Consider the following 20,206-nt stretch of genomic DNA (forward strand, 5'->3'; position numbering starts at 1 on the left):
TGTGTATACCTATAATATGTATATACCTATAAATATATAAAACAACCTCTTTACCCATTTGTCCATCAGTGGGCACTTAGATTGTTTCCATGTCTTGGCTATTATAAATAATACTGCTATGAACATGGGGGTGCAGATATCTTTTTGAGTTAGTGTTTTCATTTTCTTTGGATATATTCCTAGAAGTGGAGTTGCTAGATATATGTAGTTCTAGTGTTAATTTTTGAGGATCCTCCACACTGTTTTCCATACTGGCTTTACCAATTTACAATCCCACCAACAGCACAAGGGTTCCCTTTTCTCCACATCCTCATGAGCATTTGTTATCTCTTGACATTTTTGAGGATGACTGTTCTAACATGTGTGAAGTAATATCTCAATGTGGTTTTAATGTGCATTTCCCTAATGACTAGTGGTATTGAGCATCTTTTCATGTACCTGTTGGCTTTTCGTGTGTCTTCTTTGGAGGAATGTCTATTCGGGTCCTTTGCTCATTTTTTTAATTGGGTAATTTTTTTTTTTTTTGCTATTGATTTGTATGAATTTTTAATTTATTTTGGATATTAACCATTATCAGATATATGGTTTACAAATACGTTTTTCCCATTCTATAGGTTGTCTTTTCAATCAGTTTGTTGATTTGTTTTTGTTTTTGTTTGCTGTGCAGAAGCTTTTTAGTTTGATGTAGTTCCATTTGTTTATTTTTTATTTTGTCGTTTGTGTTTTCAGTGTCATATCCAAAAAGTCATTACCAAACCCATGTAGATGAGCTTTATTCCTATGTTTTCTTCTGGCAGTTGCATAGTTTCAGGTCTTACATTTGAGTCTTTAATCCAATTCAAGTTAGTTTTGTGAGTGGTATAAGATATTGGTCCAATTTCATTCTTTTACATGTGAATATCCAATTACCCCAGGGTTCCCTCGTATGTAACTTCTCTCTTTTCTCTTGCTGGTCTTAAAATTCTTTCTTTGTTTTTGACTTTTGGTGATTTAATTGCAATGTGTCTCAGAGTAGCCCTATTTGAGTTCAACCTGTTGGGCTTGTTTGGGCTTCATGGATATGGATGTCCATTTCTCATCCTAGGTTTGGGAAGGTTTCATCCATTATTGCTTTAAATATACTTTTTTTCCCTTTCTCTCTCTCTTTTCTTTTTCTGGAATTCCCATAACATGAACATTGTTTACTTTGTTGTGTCCCATAATTTCCATAGGCTTTCTTCACTCTTTGTATTCTTTTCCTTTTTGTTCCTTTCACTGGGTAATTTCTAAAGTTCTATCCTCCAGTTTGCTGATTCTTTCTTCTGCATGGTCGAATCTACCTTTGAAACTTTTTATTGAATTCTTCAGTTCAGTTATTGTATTTTTAAAATCTAGTGCTCCTGTTTTTTTGATGTTGCTATTTCCTTGTCAAACTTCTTGTCTTGTTCATGCATTGTTTTCCTAATTTCACTTAGCTGTCTGTGCTTTCTTGTAGTTCACTAAATTTCCTTAGGAGGATTATTCTGAATTCTTTGACAGTTCATAGATACTCTTTTTTTTTTTTTTTTTTTTTTTTTTTGCAGTGTGTGGGCCTCTCACTGTTGTGGCCTCTCCCGTTGCGGAGCACAGGCTCCGGACGTGCAGGCTCAGCGGCCATGGCTCACGGGTCCAGCCCGCTCTGTGGCATGTGGGATCCTCCCGGACCGGGGCACGAACCCGCGTCCCCTGCATCGGCAAGCAGACTCTCAACCACTGCGCCACCAGGGAAGCCCAGATCTTCATTTTTTTAAGGTCAGTTATTGGAGTTTTATTAGTTTCCTTTGGTGGTGTCATATTTGCCTAATTTTTGTGATCCTTGATTCCTTACTTTGGTATCTGCATATCTGAGTAATTGGGCTCTTCCTCCAGACTTTACTGGGTATTATATTCAGTAGTAGTAGTAGATGGGGCTATGAATTAGTTTCCTGGCAGAGAATCAGAGCTTGTATAGGACCTGGCTCTGGACAGGACCCAGAGCCTGTATAGTTCATTGTTTGGGAACCCAAATCAGGCCAGAGTGTGCACTTAATTCCCTGGTCAGTTGAGGGCACTGGTTTTGCCCTGCAGATGGGGGAGGCCACAGGCTGTGCTGTCTGTTCAAGTGCCACTGTATCTAGGGCTGTTTAATGGGCTGTACAGCTTCCCATGTTCTCTGGTTAGGTTCCCCAGTTGGACATGCTGAAGGCTGTATTCAGTGATGAGTAGGGCTATGAATTAGATTTCCTGCCTGGGTGCAGCAGGAGAAGCAGCTCTAAAGCCAGTAAAGCTCTTTGTTGTCTTAACTCAAGCTGATCCACACTCCACGTTCTGTGGCTGAACAAGGCCACTGGCTTTGCTTTGCAGACTATCAGCTCTGCCTACCCTTCTCTAGGCTTGAGCACTGCTGGGCCGCACAGTTTCTAGGAGTTGTCACCAATCCTTCTAGTCAGATGGGCCAGGAAGACACTCTCCACAGCAGATGGGATGGGGCTAGTCCCAGTTCCTTTGCCTGGGTGGGATGAGGAGGGGCCGCTCTAGGCTACTCTTAATTTCTCAAACAGGCTCCCCAGTTGGGAGGAGCTGGGAGCTCCTCTCAGCCTTGGATATGAATTAATCTCCGTGCCTGTGCATGGTACAGGATCCCTCCACACCTGATACTGGCTCTGCTTTGTACCAGAGCCAGTGATGAGCTCTGGCTGCCTGCCTCTTGGCTGGAGCACAACTGGGCCAAATAGCTTCCAGGATTTATTGCCAGCCCTTTTGGTCAGATGGCCAGAAGACACTGTCCACAGTGGGTGGGCTGTGACTCTGCTCTTTCCCTGGCTATGGGCAAACCAGGTTCAAGGGCCAGATGCGTATCAGGTGGATCTGTACCCTGAGTTCCCTGGTTGTAGTGCCCCGCCAACCTGGCTCTGTAGATAAGCAAAGATGCCCGTTGTGATCCCTACTTGGGCACTGCAGGTATGAATTCCATCTGTCACAATCCATGTGCTGGCTGTTGCATGCCCCTTCCCCCTTCATCACAGTCCAACTTTTAGTGGTCAATCCCTGCAGATTCCCCTGCAATCCCAGTGGAGCAGATTAGAGCAGTGGCTCCCACAAAGCAACCCGAATGCTAGTGGTGGTGCTTGCTGTCCCCCAGTTCTCTTCTCCTACTGGAGGAACCATAGGTTCACGGGAGACCTCACCCATGGTGCTCCACTGGCCTGGGGGAGGGGCAGTGTGGTCAACGTGTAGCTCCTTCTCTCACCCTTCTAATGCAGTCTGTCTTGGTCTCTGTGGTGCACGGGGGTGCTTCAGCCTCACCTCCACGTTCTAGGATTCTCTCAAATAGTGTCCTGTTTCCAAATAATTGTTAGTTGTTCCTCCTGGGGGGGGGGGGACGCGGAGCCAGGAATGACCTTGGTGATGTCACCCCACTCTGGGCTTACCTTGACAATATGTGTGTTCTTTATAGCCCAGACATTTCTGGTACTTGAAATGAGGTTCTCCTTTTATTGTTCTCCCTGCTTTAGGACCTAAAATGGGAGCTCTTCCTTAGCACTGGCACAAAGGCTGCTGAGATGACTAGGAAGCAAGTGCCAAGGAGGATAGTGAATCAAAGAACCTTGATTCATGGAAAAGGAATCCCAGAAGGAGCTCTAAACGTTACACATTCCAAAGGATTTATTCAGGGTTTTCCAATCAAAATCATTTTTACAAAAAAGAAACAGTTCTCAGACTTCGAGTAGTATACTGCCAAGTATGTGGAAGAACATTGCCAGCAGTTGAGTGGTGTGGTCTGCTTTGAAATATATTCAGTTTTCTTAGGATGGACATATGTCTACTTCAGAGTTACTATTTCTTTCTAGTAATGCTGTCTACAGTAATATATTTGCTTTTGCCAAGTTAAGAAAACAATGACATCCCTCCCAGGTTCTAAAACAATTACCAGCATAAAAATACATTAAAATTTTTCACTGATACTTAAGGAAACCAGTACTAGCTAGCATTCCTACTGATGCTAGTATTCAAAGAGAGGCATGACAAAACCATTAATCTGGAAGAAACTGGGTTGGAAAGATGGAGAGAAAGAACTCAAGAGGACTACTTAAGCTGTTGCTTTCTTTACATGTCCCCAAATATGATAATAACCATATAAGCTCCTAAAATAAGTGCAATTTTATGCAAACTTCATAGTATGCCTAGTAGGAGGTAAATTTTTACTTTACTTTATAGTATATTTTTATTTTGGTAAAATGTCCCATAATGTAAAATTTACCATTTTAACCATTTTTAAGTGTATCATTTATTGGTATTAAGTACATTCACAATGTTGAGCAACCATGACCATTATCCATTTTAAGACCTTTCTTATGATCCCAAACAGAAACTCTACTCACTAAACAATAACCCCTTATTTCTCCCCTCCCCTTAGCCTCTGGTTAACTCTATTCTATTTTCTGGGTTTATAATTTGCCTATTCTAACTACCTCATATAAGTGGAATCATACAATAGTTGTCCTTTTGTGTCTGGCTTCTTTCACTTAACATAATGTTTTCAAAGTTTATGCATGTTATAGCACGTAGCAGCATTTCATTCCTTTTTAAAGCCATACAATGTATAGTGATTTTTAGTTGCAAAACACTTTTAGTACATTGTGTTTCTATTATATTAATGATATCTAGCATATATCACTACCATATTGCCTTTAGTAGATGCCCAGTAATGTGTACTATGAGTGAGCCATAATTTCATTCAGTCAAAACCCATTGATAAACATTTATTAAGTTCCAAACAGCTTTATGATTTCAAGAAATGTGGTAATGGACATAGAGGTTCATGTCTTTATGTACTGGAGCCTTTATTTTTGATGGAAGAATTCTTGGAGTGGCATGGAATGGTATTTTTGGGTCAGAGATTATGCAGAAACATTTATAATTTGAATACATACATTGACTATAAAAACCATCAACTTCTTCAACAGATAATATTCCTGTATTTTATGTAACCATTTATGACTATCTTAAAAATGAATGCAAGTAATATAAGGGAATCCACTTAATGTGATTTGAGCAAGGAAACATTCTCACTTTTTTCACTTCTAGTTCATGGAAGAAAATTCCTATACACAAGTATTGAAATATTTCAAGTCTCTGGATCACACATTTCATCATTTCAAAAATATTACAGAGTACATCACGGATGTCAGTCAAGTCTTGTAACAACAGTGTAGAAAACTAGTAACATTTATAGCTAGTTTTTTTTTTAAGCTTCAGCAATGGATCAATTCTCTCCAGCCTAATCTGTAATTTTAATTAGATTAATTTTTTAAATAAAAAAGATTAATTTTTAATTTAAAAGTATTTTTAGTTCATATTTATGTACCTGCATTATGGTAACTCTTTTATTTTGTTGTATTTTTTCTTAGTTTCTCTTTAGAGTATCTTTTAAAATTTATTTTTAAACAGAATAATTAAAGCCCAAAGATGAGAATGTCTCATTTAAGCTAAACTAAAGAATGTTGGAATAGCTGAAGTATGAACACAATAGGCACAACTTTTCACTACCCTCCTTAGAAGAAGACTGTTTTGATTTGCATGGTCCAAGAAAGGAGAAACAGATAACTTGCTGGGGATTGCATCCTGCTTTACTTAAATTAGACATTAACAGGCTAAAAGGGCAAGGATGAAGCAACATGTTTATCACATATTTTTGAAAAGCTACTTAAAGGTGAAGGGTGGCAAGAACACAGACAGACACACCCTAGACATTTCACTACAATATTTTAAGGTATGCCTTTTCTTTGGTTGATAGGGATGGAGGGACCTATTAATAAACATTTCTCCTATTTACTTTTGTCTTTATTGCTGTCTCATCAAACCCTCATTAAAAAACAGACATAAAACAAATAAGCATTCTGACTTTTGCCGAATAAGCACCAACAAGCTCACATCTTAAACAATGGACTGCAATGGCTATGAGACTGAGGATCCTTGGTCATTGCCACGGTAGCAGCAACACAACCTGCTTTGTTCCTTCTGCTGTATACTGCAGAATCTGAGTATATATAGAGAAGTCAGTGATACCTTTAGTGCCATTTCTTACCCTCCTCTCCATGATCTTTCACACTCAGGTTCTCTGGTCATCTCAATGGAGTGAAAAACCACCAGGATGCTAATACCCTCTATCCATTCACACAACTTAATGCTTCTGACACTTGCAGAAATAATGTCGAATCTGAATTGGTGGTACCCAATAGAGTCACTAAGAATAATCCGTCAGACTCACCAAATCCAAATTCAGATTTAAAGGCCATCAAATTTCAAAGATAACGAAGATTTTAAGATTTCAATATTTGTTATATATGGTCATATGTAAAAATGTAGAAAAGTAAAATGACATGTATAGGTGTTTAATTATAAGCTATATTCACTGGAGAATTAATGCATTTTTCAAAGAATTCATTCTGAAAACATTACATTAGCACTTTTATAAAACCACTACTCTCAAAAATAAATTGTGACAAATCATTGTTCATCCAAGTTTATCTATCTCTCATCTCAAGGAAGTGAGTTGTTCTTGGGGAAATTGCTTCCATCTAATTTGTGCTTTTCTGCAGTGGATCAAGCTGAAATGAAATGGGGCTGACATTCTTAACTATTATTACGTGCCCACATTTACCAGAATTACCTAATGATCAGTAACGAAGAGTTTTATAATAAATAAATATGTATGTACTGAGAGTCTCCACTGATAAAAGTTAGTTGAGACATGGCTGGTGATCCCGTAGAAGAGATATCTAGCTTATATTTCTTACATCATCTCCCTAGGAGAAAGCAATCCAGGATTGCAAAGCAAGGCATGAGACAGCAGCATTTGGTGTATTCTATAAACGTTTAGATTTCTCGGGAGCTCATTGGTATTATATATTGTGGTGAGCACTCAAATGTAAACTGTGACTTTAAAATCGTAAAATATCAAGACCGTAAAAATTCCTGCAACTTAAGTGGTCAGTTTGGTATTTGGCTTTATTATAGGCATTTGCAAGATATTTATTAAACAACAAAATGAACCAATACCATTTAATTTTGAAAACTGCCTTCCTAATACAAAAGAATTGGTATTCTGCACAAGTTCCTTGTGACTATTTTTGTAGGTGTGGTGGGAATGAATTATGGATGGCACTACCCTTTCTCCTGTTTCTTGTCTGAGGTTTTGGTAAGGTGCAAATTAGAGGTGATGGACCTTAAAGTTTGAGCAGTTCAAGACACTCAACCAGTAAGTCAGAAGGAGAAAGACAAATACCATATGCTAACACATATATATGGAATCTAAGAAAAAAAAATGTCATGAAGAACTTAGGGGTAAGACGGGAATAAAGACACAGACCTACTAGAGAATGGCCTTGAGGATATGGAGAGGGAGAAGGGTAAGCTGTGACAAAGTGAGAGAGTGGCATGGACATATATACCAAACGTAAAATAGAAGCTAGTGGGAAGCAGCCGCATAGCACAGGGAGATCAGCTCAGTGCTTTGTGACCACCTAGAGGCGTCGGAAAAGGAGGGTGGGAAGGAGGGAGATGCAAGAGGGAAGAGATATGGGAACATATGTATAACCGATTCATTTTGTTATAAACCAGAAACTAACACACCATTGTAAAGCAATTGTATTCCAACAAAGATGAAAAAAAAAAAAAACAGTGAGTAGAATTCAAATAAGTACTAGTAGATATAAAAATAATAAAAAATAAATTTTGGCAATAAAATAAGTAAATAAATAAACACACTCAACCAAGCACAGTCCATTTTCCCAGGACAAGAAAACATATGACATTACTCTTCTTTTTTCAACCACAATGGATTTGAACTTTTAGAAAATTGAAAATGCAAGATACAGATTTTATTGTTTTTAAGTTATTTATTTATTTATTTATTTCTGGTGGTGTTGGTTCTTCGTTGCTGTGCATGGGCTTTGTCTAGTTGTGGAGAGCTGGGGCTACTCTTCATTGTGGCGCGGGCTTCACATTGCGGTGGCTTCTCTTGTTGCAGAGCACGGGCTCTAGGGCACACCGGCTGCAGTAGTTGCGACGCACGGTCTCAGTAGTTGTGGCTTGCGGGCTCTAGAGCACAGGGTCAGTAGTTGTGGCGCATGGGCTTAGTTGCTTTGCGGCATGTGGGATCTTCCCAGACCAGGGTTCGAACCCATGTCTCCTGCATTGGCAGGTAGATTCTTAACCACTGCGCCACCAGGGAAGCCCAAGATACAGATTTTCATAAGAAAATATTAGTCAACAGTTCTCTTATCTCTATGTCTTTTTCTATCTCATTGATTGTGAAGAATACACTCATAGAGAAAGCAAAATCTACATCAGTTGAAAATTTTTTCCACCTGCATGCATGTTATAATGGATGTGTAACATCTTCACAGGGTTTGTGAAATCACTATTTCACCACAAAAATTAAATATGACCCTAAAATGATCTGACACTAATTAGTCCATTGAATAAGGGGAGGAGGATTGGCATCTTGGTCATTGTTTAGAAGAAAAAAAAATCATTAACCTGTTAGGCAAAATACTTGTCTTTAAAATATCCCTTAATAAATATAATAGAAAATGAAATAAAATGGCAGTACAGTGTTATGAAAGGAAAGCAACTGGGTTGATCTCAAAGTGAGTATAAAAATCAATGTTTTTTGTTTAGTTTGTTAATAATTTTATTCTTAGAGCTCTCAGGCAGCTAGCTAGCTTTTGGTCATTTTTAAGATCAATCGAAAAGTCTAAACATTATTTTTAAGGTATGCAGCCCACAAGGCCCACCTCCCCTCCTTTCTCTCTTTCTTTTAATCTTTTAGTTTATTTTGGGGAGTTTTGGCTACCATTTATGTTCTAATCATGTTTTTCAGGAAGTGAATTTGAACTTTGAACCTCACCTAGTTTGAATCCTACCTCTATTGTTTTCTATCTCTATGACTTAGGGTAAGTTACTTAACCACTGTGAATTGTTTCTGGATATTTAAAACAGGAAAATCACAGGGTTGTTGCGAAGATTAAAGAAGATAACATAAAAGGGAACTTATTGCAGTGTTTGAGACATAGTAAGGGTTAGTAAACATTTCCACTTTTTATCTTTCTAATTCTCGTGAGCAGTTTACAATGAGATCTCATTACCACAGATTTTCCCTAAAATTATGAACCTTTTCCCACCCCTCTCCATTTTAAAGCAAACCTTGAAATGACTGAACCTCATAGGAAGATGTCTCAATGCAGGTAATCCCAGTAGCAGGAGAGGTTGAAGCTACCACAATGCAAAGTTGTCAGGCTCTGATCTGGCAGTAGCTGTGGGAATTAGTCTTAGCTTCTATTTTTAACTCTGCAAGGAGTTGATTGGATGACCTGGGAGAACTCACGTGGCGTCTTATTTTCTTTCTGAATTTCTTTCTGCATCTTATTTTCTTTCTGAATTGTACCATTTGTCTAATCACTCTTTTCACTGACTCATTATCAGAAATGATATCAAGGTTGTTGAATAAGGGTGTTGATTTCAGAAGTAATGTTATAGAAAATGGGAATTGTTCCCTTTCTTAAAAGCAATAGTTGACAATTTTATTTTATTTTTTTCTGATACAGTATTGAAGTTCCTAGGAGAGGGCAACTTTAATTTATAAAGAGTTGTTAACATTCACTTCCTCTAACAAAAGCCTTTAAAGGTAATACTACTAATTATCTGCCTTGTACCCCAGTCTTTTTTTTAAAATATGTAACTGTTGAAGCTTTTTAATGTTAATCAGTATCATTAAGTTGTCCAGAAAGGAAAATTAATCTGTTACTCCATTGTACATCATATACAAAGGAATCTTCTTGGTATATGATATCTTTCTATTTTACTGAATCTCAATGAATTTAGAGAGTACATGTAAGAATTTTAATATTCAGAGTCTTATTCATAAACGTGCACTACTGAGTAGATTCAATCACTAGCAACAACTTTAAACTGAAATCAAAAATAGAGCCTCAATTAACGTGAAAACTTTAGTACCAGAAACACCTGCCTATAAAAACTGCACTGTTAGTACACTAGATGAGCTTTAGTATGATAACAATTTTGGGGCTTCCCTGGTGGCGCAGTGGTTGAGAGTCCGCCTGCCGATGCAGGGGACGCGGGTTCGTGCCCCTGTCCGGGAGGATCCCACATGCCGCGGAGCGGCTGGGCCCGTGAGTCATGGCCGCTGGGCCTGCGCGTCCAGAGCCTGTGCTCCGCAACGGGAGAGGCCACAACAGTGAGAGGCCCGTGTAATGCAAAAAAAAAAAAAAAACAATTTTGTTGGGCTTGAAAAGCACATAATTTTACATTTTTTTCTTATTTGACTTTTTATCATTATGTGGACCATTTAGGTCTAAGGAAACAAGTACAAAAACTGCCTAAAGCCTTCCATTTAATATGTAAGCCATAGTTGTCCACAAGAGAGAATTTTGTGGTGATCAACAACTCTAGCCAAATCGGCAATAATTTATTTCAGTTGGTAGAGTCTAATCATGTGTACCTAACTATGTTCTTTTAAGTAAAAAGTGTAAAACATTTTTAGTAGTAAGTTTGTCCTGAATTTCCAAGTCAATATTTTTAATCCCTGTTTGAATACTGAATTCATTAGCTATTCACCAAAGGCTTGAGGCATAGATTTTGGGCATAGTCTGCTTCTAAGAAGAGATGTAGCAAACAGTCTAAATTCCTGTTTGAAATATACATGTGCATACACATATATTATACAAAAATTTATATACAGACATTTCCCGAATTACAATGGTTCGACTTAGCGATTTTTCAACTTTACCATGGTGTGAAAGTGATACTCGTTTAGTAGAAACTATAGTTTGAATTTTTTCATTTTTTCAAAGTCTACTTTGAATTTAGAGTAGAAACTATACTTTTCCCAGACTACTGATATGCAGCATGATGTTCTCTTGTGATGCTGGGCAGCAGCAGCAAGCCACTCCTCCCACTCAGTGACTCGATCACAACTGACACACTTACAACCGTTCTGGTTTTCACCTTCAGTACAGTATTCAATAAAACAAATGAGATATTCAACAGATTATTATAAAATAGGCTTTGTGTTAGATGATTTTGCCCAACTTTAGGCTAATGTGAGTGTTCTGAGCACATTTAAGGTAGACTAGGCTAAACTATGACAGTTGGTAGATTGGGTGTACTATAAGCATTTACAATTTATGATATTTTCAATTGATGATGGGTTTATCAGGATGCAATGCCATAGTAAGTTCAGGAAGATGTGTGTTTTATGTGTATTATATATATTAATTATATTATCCAATTATGTGTATAAATATATATATGCATATATATGCATGTATATATGTCTGCTTTCATGAACATTTGCCTTCTATTTCAAATATTTGATTATATTTTTTATTTTTTTATTTGGTTATATTTAAAATAAAGAGACAAGTTCTTGGAGAAGCATTTGAAGAATCTTTGTTTCCAGAGTCAAGTTTTGCAAAGAAAACTTATTTTTTCACTAGCTGTTTATTTTTCAATAGTTAAAAAAATATTTTTTAATTTCAAAGTGATTCTTTAATATATGAATACGAATATGTATTTACTTCAGGTGCTATATATGTTATTTATACATATGTGTATTTATATATATTTAAATGTTTTTAAACCTGATCTTACTGGGTTATGTCTACTATCCAATTATGTGAGAATAGTGATATTGTTGCCTTTCAGCTTGGAACATGCTTCTGTTTCATTTGATTATATTTTATCCATTAAGTGCTCTGACCTTCCATTAGCTCTTTTGCTTTGAGGAATACATTTTATAGTGCATTAGAAATATTCTTCTATTTTTCATGCCATAATTTTCCAGTGTCTCACAAAATCGTAATTTGGAATGTTCTGACTTGAATAGTGTTTCAGAATAGAGACGTGTCCCTTTTGGAATCATCAGATCTGTTGGTTAGGTACAGTATTTCTTATTTTTTTCTGTTGGGGAAAGGGAGGAAGGAAACTGCACTATGGAATGTTCCAGTTTTTTTTTTTTTTTTTCTTACGCTTATACCAAAAAATGCACTCTTCTAGTAAAACTAGAAACATGAGAGTGGCAGCTACATAGTTCCAAATTAGGACAACCTAATATACTGTAATTTTTTCAAGTAAGAGAATAACCCAGGTAGTATACTATTAACTAGGTTTTTAAAAATAGCCATTTGTTGATTAATAATTCTCTTCTTTTTCCATTCTTAGTTTCATAACATTTTTACACAAAGGTTTATATTAACAAATGCCATCAGTTGTATTGTTGGTTTCCTCCTGCTTTCTGATTAGTTCTATAATTTAAAAATGCTTAAAGTCCAGACTTCTCAACTAGAAGACATAAGCACAGTAAAAGCAGTGTTTTTAAAATTAATTCTGGAATATATTTCTCTTGATGGTAAAGACATATAAGATTACAGATGTGTATGTTTGGATGCTTTATAAATAAAAGTAATATGATTAATAATAATAATCATGTATTAATTTATACTACCAGAAATTCCCTCTAAATACTTTCTAGGACACAAACATTTATGACATTTCTATATTGTTCTCATTTTATTATTTTAATGAAATATTATACAGGTAGTATTTCATAAAAACATTGCATCAATTGTAGTACAAGTTTAGGAATTTTAATTTGGTATGTAAATATACTAACTTCTGTTGAAATTGCTATAGCTTAGGGTCAAAATTAATTTGAAGGTTATTACTGTTATTATTCTGGTTTTTCTTAGCTGCTGTCTCACATTAATTATAAAGACAAAAATATCCCTGGCTTCGAGTTTCTGCACTATTAATGACATACCGAGATGTCTCTTGGGTATCAGTAAATGATATATTTTAGAGCATAACTTACTAAATGACTTGCCAGTTGGCAGACCACCTTTGACAATAAAATATATTTGATAGTCTACCTTTGCAAATTCATTGTACCACACAGATGTGATCTTGGTAATTGACATATGACTATTAAGCTTCAATCATTCTCCATAATATTCCTATTACCAATTATTAACAGAATAAAGGGGAGATAACAATTCTATAGTATTTATTCAGATTTTTATTTAAAGTCAAGTATAATCTGTATTTCTATAGTGCTTTTTTAATCTAACACCTCACTTAAGTAGAAGGAAGTGTTCTAGAGGTTTGTTATTAGCTTTTAAATGAAGTAATCTTTAACTATCTTATTTAAAAATACTAAAAAAAAGTTTCATGGTCTTTAATTAAATATAAATATTGGAATTGTCTATGAAACTTTTGAAATGGTCAATCACATAAAAACATAGGGATATCCTTTAAAGCAGGGGTCCCCAACCCCCTGGCTGTGTTAGGAACTGGGCCGCACAGCAGGAGGCGAACAAGCGAAGTTTCATCTGCTGCTCCCCATGGCTCGCCATCCCTCCCATTACAGCCTGAACCAACTATCCTCCCCCGCCCACCCTGTTGGTGGAATAATTGTCTTCCACGAAACCGGTCCCTAGCTCCAAAACAGTTGGGGATCACTGCTTTAAAGCATATGAATTTCTAATATATTTATTTAGGTTATATATGCTGAACTTTTTTTTACATAATAGCTCATAGGTAATCTTCACTATTAAGTATTTTATGATGCTTAGAATCGGAAACAATACAGAAACTAACAAATTAAAATTGTTTTTTGTAAAATGTCAAGTGAGAAGAGAAGAATGTTAAATAATAAATATAGCATATTCACAACTTGGTTTTGAATATCACACACATAGAGAAAAAAGACCCAAAGAAAATTTAAAAATTATTTATCAATGGTTAACTCAAGAAATAAGAGAGTCAGGGTGACCTTTACTTCCTCCCGTTCTCATTCTGTATTTCCAAATTCATTGCAATATGTATGTATTACTTTTAGAACTGTTTAAGAAGAAATGTGCCAGTTTGGATAAATTTTTTTTAACATCTAAACATTGCCGAGTATTGTTAAAATGTTCAGTTTTTATGTAGCTTTCTGGAAGATCTATCTGGCCATAAAAAACTGAATATATTAGCGGAGGGGGAGTTTTCCCTCATCTTGAAATAATAATGATAAATAATATTTTTAAAGCATTAAATAATTTTCAAAGCACTTTTATGTACACTTTCTCCTCAGACCATCCTAACTCTCTAGAGTTGGTAGAAAAAGGATTATACTCATTTTGCCCAGGGTGGGGGTTGGAGGGTGGGAATTGAAATTCATGAAGTTTAGCAAATTGCCCATTTAAGCCGTACACAGTTATTAAGTGGCAGGGCCAGAATTCTAACCTGTTTCATGCCATGGCCAATCTAGTGCTTTCCTCTATGCTCTAGGAACTGGACATATTTAAGACGTAAGCACAAAAATGGAAATAGGTCTGAATCTTGCTCTAGTTGCAAATTTGCCTATAGACCTCACTGGAACCTGAACCAGGAAAATCTATATGAATTTCTTTCTTCAACCCAAAGAAATGGCCATGTTAAATAATTCCTAGGTTTAATTTAAAAAAATCTATACTGTCTGTTTTTTCACCATATTCCAGTTTGTGTATCTTGTGTCTATCAACTTCTCCAAAGAACCATGCTTCCTACCTAAAGGGTTGCATTACTTAATAAAGAAACATTGACAATTCTGATGCTAACCTGAATTAAATAATATACCAATCATTTATGAGATCCGCCTTAGTATTTTTACACTCCTGAAATATCATCTCTATAACCTGCTTTTTAAAATAGTCTGACACCTACCGAGTACTCTTTCACTTCCTACAAGAAATCAAGAAAAAGAAAGCATTTGTGTTTTTAATTTTAGTGAAGGGTTCTTGATTTAAGAATTAGTCATTTAGTGTCATTTGAATTTCAAGTGTGCCTCAAGTACTTGAGGTTCTTTCTATATGACTTCTCCAGAGTTTCCACATATATATCATCATTAATTTCATCTTTCACTTGGGATTAGCACAAGAAAAGTTTTATTTACTACCATTTCTTAGTTTTCTTCATTTCAAATATTCAGTGCCTTGTCAAAAATAATATTATAGTCTTATACTGTTCATTGATAACAGATAATAACAAGAAATTGTGATTCTGGTTTTCAGTTAAAAAAACAAAACGAGAAACTAAAGAAATAATTACTATAACAATGTTTTTCTCCATTTAGCTAATCAGATATTCACATCAGTGAGTGTTAGATCTTGAGACTATGAATCCCAATACTAAATGTTTTATATATTCAGAGAAGTGAAAAATAATAATTATTATGCTTCCTCTGTGCTAAATACTATTTTAAAACCAGTTGGAATCCCCCCTCACAACAATCCTAAGAGGTAGGTGCTGTTTGCACCTATTTTACAGCCAGACAAACTGAGGCACAGAATGATTAAATTAGAAAGGCACAGATACAGTATTTAAAATCAAGTCTGTTTTTGTGAGAGTCCACATGCCCAAGCCCTGTAATGAAAGCGTGTGATCCCTACTATTTGCTATATACCTATTTCCTTGCTTTGTGGAAAGAAAGGGAGTGAGGGAAGAGGAGGGAAAGGGAGGGAGGGAAAGAGGAAAAGCAGGCGGAATGGAGGGAGGCAGGAGAATTGTCAAAATTCTGCCAGCTTGTTGATACTGTGTGTTATTTCCTATAATAAGGTTGAAATTAAGGACTTGTAGAGATTTACATAGAATAAATAATTTTAAATTTCCTTAAGGGAAGTCTCTGGTAATATTATCAGATGGTGACAGCAAGTGAATTTCTGTTTAATTCTATTCCTAATTAAAATGCTATAGCAGGCTCGTATTTGGAACAAACACAGTTCTGGTAATTCTCATAGTAATAATTCTACATTTTCTTAAATTTGTTATCATTTTTTTCATCCTCAACACTCTCAGCTTACTTAATTTTAGTACCTACTCTTTTTCAAAAGTCCATAAATTTTAGTTAGGCTTAAATCATAGGAAAATTGAAGAAAGTTTAGAGCTTGTAACAGAAGGAAACCACCCCCTTCCCACCCCGAGCCCAGCTCTGTCCATTTCTATCAGAGCTACTCCACCAAGAATGGAGGAATTATTCTAATTGGTCAGATTTAGGACACATTCTATTACATAGGGTGACTGTATTTGTTTAGAGGTACACAGCAACAGTTGCACATTTCTTTTTGTCCGTTGCCTGGTCCTGTGAAAGCAGGTAAGTGGAGTGAAGATCCTCAAAGCCTAGACCTCAGTCTTTTGTTTCTGTTCCATTCCGTTCCACCAGGGTGAGCTTAATCCATCAGAAGAGTGAGCTCTGCTGTGTTTCGCCGGATGGTTCCATGCAGATGAGTCAAGTTCCATTTTGAGCCTGGAAAATCTTGCATGCTCTCTCATCAACTTCTTCCTTTTCTGAGTGTGTACTCAGAAAATGGTAACATGCCCCCAGGAAGCCTTTACCACAGCTCTGACTCAGGGTTATTAGGAAGTAATTCCAAATCTCAGACATGTTCTGTATTTTAATCAACAGATAATTTGTACTTATAGTTAACATTTTCTCTGGATTATTCACGTGTTCTTATGCAGTTGGAACCTATTTCTGTCTTCATGTGCTTCAAGCTAGGATGAGTATGGATTTTAATCAAGATAATTTAGAAATTTTATAAAGTGTTTCTTATGTGGCAGGCACTGTTCTAGGTACTGGTGATAGAGTGTTAAACAGAGTGGTTACAATCCACACTCTAAGCAAGGGTACTTAACATGAAAATTCCAATAGGAAAGATGTACAGAAATCATACGCAAAAAACAAGAGTCAGTTTAATATGCATGGTTGGCATCTTGGGGATAGAAGAAATCTAACACAAGGAGTTTTACAAGACTGATGATATTATAGTCACTTCAGTTGAACTTTGTTTTATTTAAAACAAGCAACTTTTTTTCAAACCAAGTAAAAAAATGGACAGTAATTGTGCAACTTTATAGCTCCTTATTTAGTAAAGAGAGGGTGCTTTGACTTGTGATATGAGGCAATTTCAGTGTTTTGATAAACTAACCTTCAGCATTTTAGAAATTAAGCTTTTTCATTGATGGAAATTCTAATATTTGCCCATCAGTTTTTATTTCATGCCTCCGAAATTAGATTAAATTTTCCAATTTTAAGTGGAAAACTGGCATATTATCTGTTGACACTACAGTTCCAAGTTTTATCATAAGAAAAGGTGGGTGCTAGGAATCCCCAGCTCAAAATCCTATCCAATTTTGAATTCTGAAAGTCTTTTTTTTTGATTGATTAGTAGATGTTGGTATCACATTATTTGCAATGACAGAGGACATTGTCAAGTTGTTATTAGCATTCATTGCAGCACCGGCTTCTGAGAATGTAGTAGTTTTTTTGTTTTTTGTGGGGTTTTTTGCGGTACGCGAGCCTCTCACTGTTGTGGCCCCTCCCGTTGCGGAGCACAGGCTCCGGACGTGCAGGCCCAGCGGCCATGGCTCACGGGCCCAGCCACTCGGCGGCACGTGGGATCCTCCCGTACCGGGGCACGAACCCGCGTCCCCTGCATCGGCAGGCGGACTCTCAACCACTGTGCCACCAGGGAAGCCCTGTAGTAGTTTCTTTTAAACCACGTTTTCTCCTCTTGATCCATGACTCCAACTCTAAAAATATCTTGACTCATTCCTACATCATACATTCAAGAAATAATTACTGATCGCATATACTATTCCACATACCAGGCTGGTCACTAGGGAGTCAAAATGACTAAGGCACAGGCTTGGCTGTCAAGGAGACCCCAATGTAGTGAACCTTTGCTTCTTCCTCTTCAAGTGGCATTGATCCTGTGTAATCAGAAGTAATAGGGAATTAAGTAGCATTCATATTGTAATTAAATGTAGATTGAGCCAGATGATTTTCCAAAATCAGGGTTAATCAGAGATAGGGCAAGAATGTTCTTTGGGATTTTTCCTTGATGAGCATTGTTAACTATCCTTGAGATGCAATAATAGAAGTCAGTGAATAATTTATCAATTTGGTTTCCTATGGGAACCAAGGTGAAGGACGTTTCCTCCTTTAGTGATTGACTTTCTACAGAGATAGCAAAGGCGCTTCAACTTTCCCAGATAAGCAGTCACCAATAAAGAGCAGTGATGGTAGATGTGGGTTATTTACTACCATTGGGTTGAGAATATTAGTGAGCTGTTTGACAACTTGTCGAACATTTTGACATCTTGGAACATAAAGTGTTATTTAAATATAAAAAGCATTTTCTGATGAATTGCTGTTAGTCATCCCTATGAGGAAATGACCTATTAAGTAATAGATCGGGAATAAGATTGATTTATGCTAAAGAGTGCTTAAAGTAGCTACATGTTTCAATTTGTGGGGGTTTTTTCAACCATTTGTGAGTTACCACAGTAAAAACCCATATAAAAAGCTATCTGAATTTACTTTCCAGCATTCTTTCCTGGGCTTTCTCTATCTTTCCCCCTCTCCCTCTCTCTCAGATCAGAAGAAGAGCAAGGGGTCTCAAGCTTTAGCGAGAATCAGAAGGCTTGTGAAAACAATGATTTCCGGAGCCTCAGCTGGGAATTTGCATTTCTAACAAGTTTCTAGGAGAAACTTCTGCTGCTGTTAAATATTTGATGAACCACTGCTCAAGTAAAAGGAATGGGAATTTAGGAAGTAGAAAGATGGAGAGCTATGAAAAGCTGAAGTCAGCTTCTGATCTTCTTCACCAAGCTGCCCAAGCTATTGGGAAGATAATCACTACTGCCCCAGGGAAGCGTATTGAAAGTCACACCAATTAGAATGGGCATCATCAGAAAATCTACAAGCAACAAATGCTGGAGAGGGTGTGGAGAAAAGGGAATCCTCTTGCACTGTTGGTGGGAATGTAAATTGATACAACCACTATGGAGAACAGTATGGAGGTTCCTTAAAAAACTAAAAATAGAACTACCATATGACCCAGCAATCCCACTACTGCTGACACATACCCAGAGAAAACCATAATTCAAAAAGACACATGCACCCCAATGTTCATTGCAGCACTATTTACAATAGCCAGGTCATGGAAGCAACCTAAATGCCCATTGACAGATGAATGGATAAAAAAGACGTAGTACATATATAAAATGGAATGAACTTGGGTCATTTGTAGAGATGTGGATGGACCTAGAGACTGTCATACAGAGTGAAGTAAGTCAGAAAGAGAAAAACAAATATCGTAAATTAACACATATATGTAGAATCTAGAAAAATGGTACAGATGAACCGGTTTGCAAGGCAGAAATAGAGACATAGATGTAGAGAAAAAACGTATGGACACCACGGGGGGAAAGCGGGACAAGGGTGGTGGTGGTGGGATGAATTGGGAGATTGGGATTGACATGTATACACTAATATGTATAAAATAGATAACTAATAAGAACTTGCTGTATAAATAAATAAATTTAATTTAATTAAAAAAATAATTGGCCTTCCTCTGAGTAAGTGATTGGCCGAGGGCATCGTGTAAAATACTCTTGACTGTCCTACTCTTAAGCCCAGGTTTGCCGTGTATGAGCCATTTAACCTCTCTTTACCCCAGTCTTTCTCAGATTCAAAATAGTAATGGTAATTTCCCTTCCCTCTTGTTAAAAAACAAGACAAAACAAAAACTATGCAAATCCTGATGGTGCTTTTCCTTTGTGGAAAATTCTTTGGATTTATCCATCTATTACTCTGATGTAGTAAAGAAGAAATTTAGCAAAATTTCTCTCTGTCCATAAAGATTTTAGGCTTTTAAGCTTAACTCATTAGCAAAAACTACCAAATGACTATTCTCCACTGCCTGGGCCTAGACATTTCCTTGATTCTGTCTAAGAGGTGGGGAGCCACAAGGGAACAAGTACTTAAAGAGACTCTAAAAAGCCCTATCTTTTCTGCACCCCCTTCACCACCAGCAGCTCTCCAATTTATCCACTGCTCTTCTCACTCTTGCCACACCAGGAACACCAGCCTCTTAGTTTGTACTTTCAACACTCAACGTTCTCCCATCCAAAGGCCCTTGCATTTACGATTTCATCTTCTGGAAGTGTTCTAGAAAAGTAATCCATACACATATAAATAGAATATGATACTAGAGGTTATGATAATAGATAGGATATGACTACCTTCAAGTCTCTGGTCAAATGTCACCACATCAGTGAGACCTTGATCATCCTATAAAAAACAGCTGTTGTGCATCCCCAT

General features: G+C 36.8%; 1 protein-coding gene across 1 annotated transcript in view; it reads left to right on the forward strand.

Moving 5' to 3' along the window:
* Positions 1-5,271, forward strand: part of LOC132494205 (uncharacterized) — a 35,434-nt gene extending 30,163 nt beyond the window's left edge. Inside the window, exons 4-5 of the mRNA XM_060105219.1 lie at positions 1,563-1,770; positions 3,513-5,271. Of these exons, the coding sequence (XP_059961202.1) occupies positions 1,563-1,770; positions 3,513-3,728 (424 nt within the window). The 3' untranslated portion in view covers positions 3,729-5,271. The remainder of the gene's footprint in view (positions 1-1,562; positions 1,771-3,512) is intronic.
* The last annotated feature ends 14,935 nt before the right edge of the window (positions 5,272-20,206 follow it).

The sequence above is a fragment of the Mesoplodon densirostris genome, chromosome 7 (assembly GCF_025265405.1).
Source record: "Mesoplodon densirostris isolate mMesDen1 chromosome 7, mMesDen1 primary haplotype, whole genome shotgun sequence".
NCBI lineage: Eukaryota > Metazoa > Chordata > Mammalia > Artiodactyla > Ziphiidae > Mesoplodon > Mesoplodon densirostris.